The sequence below is a fragment of the Halichoerus grypus genome, chromosome 2, assembly GCF_964656455.1.
Source record: "Halichoerus grypus chromosome 2, mHalGry1.hap1.1, whole genome shotgun sequence".
NCBI lineage: Eukaryota > Metazoa > Chordata > Mammalia > Carnivora > Phocidae > Halichoerus > Halichoerus grypus.
This window is the reverse complement of record NC_135713.1, coordinates 135,071,182-135,080,250: the sequence shown is the minus strand read 5'-3', so window position 1 is coordinate 135,080,250 and position 9,069 is coordinate 135,071,182. Positions and strand designations below refer to the sequence as shown.

At 39.6% G+C, this 9,069-nt stretch overlaps 1 protein-coding gene across 4 annotated transcripts in view; it reads left to right on the top strand.

Moving 5' to 3' along the window:
* Nucleotides 1–3,316: 3,316 nt before the first annotated feature.
* The window catches only part of SRFBP1 (serum response factor binding protein 1), a 66,294-nt gene continuing 60,541 nt past the window's right edge, over nucleotides 3,317–9,069 (top strand). For all 4 annotated transcript variants that reach the window (XR_004914114.2, XR_004914113.2, XR_013445859.1 and 1 more), the window contains exon 1: nucleotides 3,317–3,518. Coding sequence is in view for 1 of the 4 variants with exons in the window: in XM_036082227.2 (XP_035938120.1) it covers nucleotides 3,483–3,518 (36 nt within the window). In the remaining 3 variants the exon portion in view is untranslated. The remainder of the gene's footprint in view (nucleotides 3,519–9,069) is intronic.

Sequence of the window (9,069 nt, the reverse complement as noted above, 5' to 3'; positions counted from 1 at the left end):
TATTCATCCATGTAACTGAAACTCTGCACCCTTTGACTAATACTTCCCCATTTTTCCCTCAATCCAGCCCCTGGCAACCACCATTCTACTCCTTCCTTCTCTGAATTTGACTGCCTTAGATTCATGTGTTTAATGTAGTATTTGTCCTTCTGTGTCTGGTTATTTCACTTAGCACAGTGTCCTAATATCAAGTGATATCTAATACCTAACAATAGAAATGGCAGTCATCAGGCATGTTAGATAAAGAAAAGATTATTTTTTTAAGATTTTATTTATTTATTTATTTGAGAGAGTGAAAGAGAAAGCATGAGAGTGGTGAGGGTCAGAGGGAGAAGCAGACTCCCTACTGAGCAGAGAGCCCGATGTGGGACTGGATCCTGGGACTCCGGAATCGTGACCTGAGCTGAAGGCAGACACTTAACCGACTGAGCCACCCAGGCACCCGAAAAGATTATTTTTGAGGTAATTTTCTTTTCTCACAGAAAGTGTCCTGAATTGTGTGTCCTCCCCCCAACCCATATATTGAAGCTAAAATCCCCAATGTGATGGTATTTGGAGATCAAGTCTTAGGGAGGTAATTAAGATGAAATGAAGTCATAAAGGTAGAGCCCGAATCCAACAGAATCAGTATTTTTAAATGAAAATCAATAGACACCAGAGAGAGAAAGACCAGAGAAGTCTCTCTCCAGATGTGTACACTGTAAAGGCCATCTGAGGACACAACAAAAAGGCTGTGTCTGCAAGCCAGGACGAGAACCTTCACCAGAAGCAAACCTGATGGCACCCTGATCTTGGACTTCTACCCTTTAGAACTGTAAGAAAATAATTTCTGTTGTTTGAGCCACCCAGTATGTGGTATTTTGTTATGGCAACCAGAGTAGCCAAATATAGTGGGATTTGACAAACTCTTGAGAAACCTGAAACTGGAAAACTGGATCCCCATCCAACATGCTGTTGGATCCTTACTTTGACTAATAGAACACTGTAATAAGGAGGAAAGAGGTCTCACACTAGTTGCTTTTAATAATAAACTTGTTGTTTCATATATCTGACAGCATTTAACTGATCCAGGTCAACCCTTAAGGGAAAAAAAGGTAAAGGTGGTTTGATGTGTTGCTTTTGAGAGAAACCTGTAGTTTCTGATTTACACTAAAACATTGTTATTACTAGAGGAAATGTGAATAGCATAATAAGAGCAGGTTAGTAGAATCATCTTTGCAAAGAATCAAGGAAGTTTTTCAGATTGTAGCATTAAAATGGGGAGATGGATTGACTTGGAAGTGATGTATCAGGGACAATGGAAAATTACTACTCACTTTTAAAATGAGCATCTAGGTTTTCCACGAACTTACATTATAAAAGAACAGTCTTTACAGAAAAAAATTTATAATTAAACTATTATAAATAATATAAAAATGATCTGCTGATGAGAAAAATTAACTTCTGTTGGGAGCTATGGAATGGATCCTTTAAAAGAATAGATGGAACTTAACCTACTCTTGAAAAGTAGCCATTGAGAAAGCAGAGCTGGCAGGGGGAAAGGCCAAGGAGAGAGCCTGGGCTAAGAAAAGGTAGAAAACAAAGACTGACGTGAGAAGATGATGCTGGCTGGACAAATGAGGTGTTGGACAAGAGGGGTGGTCCAGAGAAAACACTACAGAGCCTTTAAGAGCCACAGACAAACTTCATACTAAGAACACATTTTCGGAAGTATCATGGAATCACAACAACACTTTTCTCCCCAATGAGAAGACATGTTTTCATAAAGCTCTACACTTATCTTTAAGGTGCCCTTTCCTGTGTATTTATGTATGGAGTGTCTACTACCTACCTTAGTTGAAGAAGCCATTACAGTATAGGAGCTCAGCTTTAGGAAGGAGAAGTGAATGAATGAGAAGACAATTACAATTCAGTGTATGGCTTGTTAGTGGCAAAACCACTTTTGTGCAACATTATTCAAATAGGAAGTCAACTATGAATGCATTTGTGCCCAAATCACACATTAAACTAAAAGAATACCAACCCAAATGCAAGTCTGAGTTAACGTAATTTGAGTACAGAATCATGACTTAGGAGCATGGGCTCTGGGCATGGCCTACAGAGGCTCATAAGTCGGCCTAGTTTAAATGTTCTTTCAATCAGTGCTGAAATTCTTCATTTTATCTGTGAATCTGAATTTTGTACGTGAAGTCCAGGGAGACAACGAAACATATTTCAAGGGTTCAGTCTCAGGTCATCTTTGGTTCTGCCTCCCACATGCTCCACTTGGGTTAAGTGCCTTCCCACTTTCTTGTCTCTGCCCAGCAACTGCTGCCATCTTGTTCCAAAACATGCATCCACCCTAACTAAGTCCTGAGGTGCAAGTCCCAAGCACCTGTGAGGGTCTGCACTAGATCCACCCATATCCCTGTGCTTGAGAGAATGACACATTAAATACCAAATAAAAACACATGACAGGGCAAAAGACACTATGGAAGAAAAGAAAAAAAAAACTTTTTCCTACTTTTTGAATGAGGGATCTTGCATTTTCACTTTGCACTGGGCTCTGCAGATTTGTGTAACCAGCCCCGCAGTCCTGTGGCAGTGGTTGGCCCCAGCTGGGCAACTATGGATGTGACACCTGGCTTCTCAGAAGTCAGTTTCCACATCTGTAAAGTAAGAATAGTTCCTATGTCCTTATATTCCCGTGAATATTTTGGAGACAATTCATGCAGAGCTTTTGCCCCAGACTTTGATCCATTTTAATGATCAATACTACCAGGTGTTAACTATTAATTAAAAGATTATCTAATTCAGATTTACTCCCTAATCCCTCCGCTGCCTACAGGCTAATACTTCAGCCATAGGCAGTTGCAAATGTGCTTTAAACATTTGGCTTTAAACGTTCAACTTTTTCCTTTTGATTTTCCTTTAAATTTAAACGGTCATTGCCTAAATTTAAACCTTATTACAGTGTACAGAAAAAAAATATGTTCGTGCTTCAGCTATAACGTGAGCTGTATCTAATAAGGACTGTTTGTTATAAGCACAGGAATCTTCACAAACGCCAGATAAAAATTCAAAGCAAAAATTGGTCACTCAACTGTTCCTTTCGTAAAAGGGCTGTCACCCCCAATGGGACACAAAAACATGGTCCTTACAAATCCGGGCCACGTCTACAAACGAATACAATAAAATCAGCATCTTGAAAAACTTCTAAACTTGGCAACAGCTTTCGGAGCGCCCCCTGGGCCACCTGCCCGTGCCTGGTTTCCATAGAAACGCGCAGTTCCGGCGCGTAGCACTCCACTCCGGAAGTTGTTCTCACTCACTTCCGTTCTTCTCCTCAGAGAGTCAATCTCCCTATTGCTCAAACGTCGGCTCGAGCGGACGGCGGACGAGTTTTGGGCCGCAAAGGCTGCCGTAGAGGGGCGTGGCGACGGAGCGGTGATTTGGTTCCCACAGTTCACGTGCCGGCCGCCGCGGATCTTCTCAGACTTACCATGGCTCAGCCGGGGACACTAAACCTTAATAACGAGGTAGGCGCAGAGGCCGGGGGAACCTGTGGGGCTGCCCTTCAGGACCCCCAGAATGCCTTCTCTGGGTCTTTCTGACGGGCCCGTGGTCTCCTGGGGGCGAGGGCAGGGCGTGTGGCTGGGGCAGCTTCTGGATGGGCCCAGGCGGGTTTCCCGGAACTGGGAGCCTGGCCACACTAACCGCCTCATGGTTCCTAGGTGGCTGAAGCGAAAGACCTGTTTCTGGCCCTCGGGCCCCATGAATTTTTATCTGTGGGATGTTGGGAAGATCATGTAATCTTAATATTCAGTGTCCTCGTCTGTAGAACGACGCTCAGGATAGTACCTCCTTCGCAAGGTGGTTGTGAGATTTAAAGTTAATTGGAGTATGGGAAGTGTTCGCACAGTGCCGGACAGCTAATAAACTCTCTACGTATTACCTGCCTTTTATTGGATGCTGGAAGTGAAGGGGAGGGGCGGAGAGCCATAGCTTTTACTAAGATTGCTGATCTTCAATGCGATCGTATCGTTTATAAGGCTGTACGCCCAGTACCACGTTTCTTACTCCAGCTGCTGTCCCATTTTTCTCCTTCCGTTTACGCAAAATTTTTAAAGAGAGCTGTTTATACTTGCCGTCCCTAATTTCTCTTCTTTCTTAAATTCGATCTGAAATCAGGTGTTTGCACTTACCACTGCTAACATAAAATGTCAGTGTCACTAGGCTACCATTTCTGCCGCTATCCCCTTTCTAGTTTCTGTTTCTATTTAAGGAAGTTATAAGATATCTGAAGATTTAAAGTAAGCTGTTAAAGCAAGAATCAAATGAGGACCTCACAGCTACTGAAAAGGAAGTTCTTTATCTTCTTTATTCAGTGGCTGTTTAAGTGTTTGCCGTGAGCAAGATAGACTGTTCGTGTTGTACAGTTGTGTGTAGACATACTTTCTGCTTTCAAGCAACTATACTCAGATAGAAAAGGGTAGGCAGCACCCACCCATGGTACAGAATCATGCCCAGAAAAACAAGTAGTGCAGAAAGGTTGCCAAAGAAGGCAAAATGAATTCTCTTTAAGGATCTTACACTGGAATTGCATTTTTGATTCAGTGAAGGGGCAGAAGGCATTCCAGGCAGAGAGACTGGTATGAGGCAGTAAGAGATGGTAGTAGGAACCTGCTTGGGTGGTAAAGGGCTAGATAACTCTCCAGAGATGAGAACTTCTGGGATTAAGTAGGAAATGAAACTAAATTATATTACTGCCTTACTGCCAGGTTATTAAGTCCGAATTTCAGTTGACAGTGGAGTACAGAATATAGTGAAGGGGGAAATTCTGAAGATGTCTAACATATATTCGTAAACATACGTTAAGCTTGTGCTACTTCCAGAAAATATTTGGTGGGCTTTTTCTCATTAGTTCGCCTAGGACATATAAAATAGTTTAATTGGATATCCTTGGGAATTCTTTGAAATACTGGTGAGCTTCCTATTCAGTTTTGAAATTGCCCTTAGAGTCATTTAGCACTCTTCACTTAAGGTGTTTTCTTTTTTCACTTAACTAATTCCCAGGCCTCTTTAAAACAGTTAAAATTAGGAATTGCTCACTAATTCACCTCAGCTTAGGCTAAGTGTCTGTTCTTTGTGCGACCACTTTCTACTCTTGAAACACTTGTGTACCTCTTTCTTTGTTTTTATGTATTTGTCTACTACCTACAACGTATGTGCTCTATGATAATGTTTGCTGGGCGACTAGATGAGTTTATCAAATTAGGAAGTGTATACATCCCATGTTAAAGTAAATCTTACACGTTCTCATGTGAAGGTGGGGGAAAGGACAGCGGAAGTGGAGATGATGAAAGGTGTTATAATTTAAAACAAATGGGAGAAAAGTATCTACAAAGGGGAAAAAGATATAGATTTGTCTACATAAAAACTGTGAAACATCCCCAAATTTAAAAAAGACAGCCAATTAGAAGACAATGTATAGAAAATATAACAGATAAGTGGCTAATACCATTACTGTAAAATAGTAATTAAGAAAAACTGCCTCTTAGAACGTTGATAAAAGAAATGAATTAACAGCTTCTCCAAGGAAGAAATATATCTGCAAAAGCATTCACATTCACTAATGTGTCCATTGCTTTTTCATCATCATCCCATCCTAGTACAGGTTACATCTCTCACCAGAACTGCCCTTCGAGCCTTCCAGCTACTGTCCTGACTCTCTTCTCCGTCTAGTCTGATCTCTGTAGTGCAGCTGGAGTGCTCTCTTCAAAAGAGAAATCTAATTTCATGACTCCCTTGCTTACAGCCTTTTTGATGGTTTCCTGTTGCTTTTGGTAAAGACCAGTCTAAACCAGGGCAGTCTCCTCTCCCCCTTATAGTATACCACTGCTTGCCCCCACTTCAGCCTCACTGGCCTTCCTCCACTAGGTAGCATAGCACTCTTAAACATCCTGTGCACAAGTTCTTCCTTCTACCCAAAACCCCTTTTCCTCTCAGTCCATTTCATATTTCTACTTTACTTGCTATTTCTCAGGGAAACAGGGTTTGACTTTCATTTTACCTCTTCTATAAACTTCTGTAACACCATTTACTTTTTAGCACTTGGAAGAGTTGCTGAGTGTTAGGTGTGTGTGAATGTGAGAGATTTCTTCCTCCACCTGTCTGTAAGCTTTTGCTCACCATCATATCCTCAGTACTGATGTGTTCAGTGAGAAACTTGAGCCATCATTTTTATGATACTTAATAACTTAAATTAGCTCTCCTTAACTGGGATTTAGGAATTCAGGGATCCTATAACTACCTGAAATTTTGTGTAAATTGGTGTTTGTGTGTGTGCCTCTTGGGGGAAAAAAGTTCATAGGTTTCATCAGATTCTCAAACATTTCTAAATCTCTGTTATTATCTTTAGGATATTGGTACTTGTTATCTGTGCATGATTTTTAATTATGACTTTTCTTTTAAATAATTCTGTGGCCATCTAATTTATAGCATATTTAATTTCCCAAAATGTCTTTTGTGAAAATAAAAAGCCTGCCTGCACAGGCACCTATTATATTATGCTAACTTTCAGTGTCTTCTACCCTTAATATTTTTATTCTTTTCAAAAATTTTCCAAGGAGAAAAGCTGACATTTATAGATGACTACCTGATTCTAAGTTCTTAAAATAACGTTTATTCTTCAGTATGTAAAATCTTACCTTTTTAATTTTACCTTTACTTTTCTTCAAAAAAAAATTACTTTTTACTTCACCTTATGATCATTTATTGCATTTTTTATTTTGACCAGTACTTTACATGGACTTCGAAGTGACAATATTTAACTGACTTATAGCAACTTCCCTAGCCTCAAGCATAGTACCTTGTTTACAGGTAATAATGAGTAAATAGTGTTGGGCAGATTAAAGTATAGATAGCTCAACATGAGTTACTTTATGTTCACATGAGGGAGGGAAATCTCCTAACTGTACACTTTTTTTCCCCTCCCTCTCCATTAGAACTAGAGAAAGGACTCACAAATTGGAAACAACAGCGGCCCTAGCATCTAGTGAATAAAGAATTTGTGAAACGAGAGCTGGATATGCTCCAGTCATGTTTCTTTAGGCAGCAGTGAAATGCAAATTCAGAACTAGGAAATGAACCAATCTGATCATGTACTTTAATTCCGTAGGAGGGCCAAGGGCCTTTATATGAAAGAGACATTATTTTATTCCTGATAGCAAATTACCAAGAAGCCCATTAGACAATTGCTTTCTACTTCCTATAAGATAGTAAAGGTAGACTCTAAAGCGCCAGAGAACAAAGTGATTTGCCTCCACATATTATAAAAGATAAGAATGTCAAGAACTGTATTTGTATGTGCTTTTGAAGTTATATAGCTCCTATTTCATAATTGAGTGCGTAGTACTTTTTAATATTTTTTTCCCGAAGTAGTAAATCAGGGTCTATCCATAATAAGAGAACCGTTTTCTGTTTGGTTGTTAAACTATTCTGGGAAATTTTGCTAGGTGGCAGTATATGCTCAGTAATGATTAAGTTGTAGATAATCACCAAGCATTCTAGAATTTTTAAATTGCTGCTCATCAGAAGTAAAAAAATATAATTCAACAGTAAGTTGTCATCCAAATGACCAAATTAGAATCCCTCTCTGTAATTAATACCACAATAATTAATACCATGATTAATTTTTGTCAACTATGAAGTAGTTCATATGGAAAATGATATAACAAATGTCCCTATAATCTACTTCTTATATTTAGCAAGTGTCAATATTTTGCCATATTGTAATGCTTAATTCCACCTACCTTCTTCTCTGTCTCAGAAGTAATTCTTACTCTTCCAGTGTAATTTTCTCATCCACATCTTTTTGTAATTTAGTAACATATACCAGCATTTATTATCTTATATATGCCCATAGTATTATGTTGTATATTTTTAAATTTGCATGTGTTACTGTGTTAATGCGTGTTATACCACAGGTACCATTATAAAAGTTACTTTTCAGGGCACCTGGGTGGCTCAGTCCATGAAGCTTCTGCCTTTGGCTCAGGTCATGATCTCAGGGTCCTGGGATCGAACCCAGAGCCGGCCTCCACACTCAGTGGGGAGTCTGCTTGTCCCTCTGTACACCCTCTCCTGCATGCGTGCATGCTCTCTCTCTCTCTCTCTCTCTCAAATAAATAAATAAAATCTTTAAAAAAATCTTTAAAAGTCCCTTTTCACCACACAATTTTGGGGTTTACTCATGATAATACATGCATATCTCCTACATTGATTTAGAACACCACATTGCTTGTGCTTTATTTATATGCATTATTTTATCTCTTATGCAGAATTTTATAGGAACTCTGCAGTGAACAGTCTTGTGCATAGCCTTTTCCTATTGTTGGAGGTGTATCTTCTTTTTTTTTTTTTTTTAAAGATTTCATTTATTTATTTGAGAGAGAGAATGAGAGAGAGCACATGAGAGCGGGGAGGGTCAGAGGGAGAAGCAGACTCCCTGCCGAGCAGGGAGCCCGATGCGGGACTCGATCCAGGGACTCCAGGATCATGACCTGAGCTGAAGGCAGTCGCCCAACCAACTGAGCCACCCAGGCGCCCTGGAGGTGTATCTTCTTGATGGATTCCTAGAAGTAGGATTTTTGTTAGATGTTGCTAGAGTTTCCTCCAGAAAGAATATGTCAGTTTGTATTCCTATCAGCAGCATATGAAGAGTGCCTATTTTGTCACAGCCTCATGAACAGAATGTTGTTGTATTCTTTTTTTTTTTTTTTTTTGGTATTACAATCTGATAGATGAGTAATAAGTAACTAGAAGTTTTAATGTACGCTAAGAATCATAGGTACACTCAGAGTTTTCTTAGCACTCTAAGCTCTCTTAGAACAATATTAGCCTTGGAATAATTGTTTTCTAATACCTGTGGGTTTCTGTTAGAAGTTAATTTAAATGCATGGCCAAGTCAGTGAATTACCAAAAGAGGCTGTCTAGTGGACTGGCTCTCAGATAGTTAACTAAGTGACAGTTCAAAGTAGTATTTACTTCTGTCTTTGGACCATAGTTTTCTCTCAGCTTTATAGATCA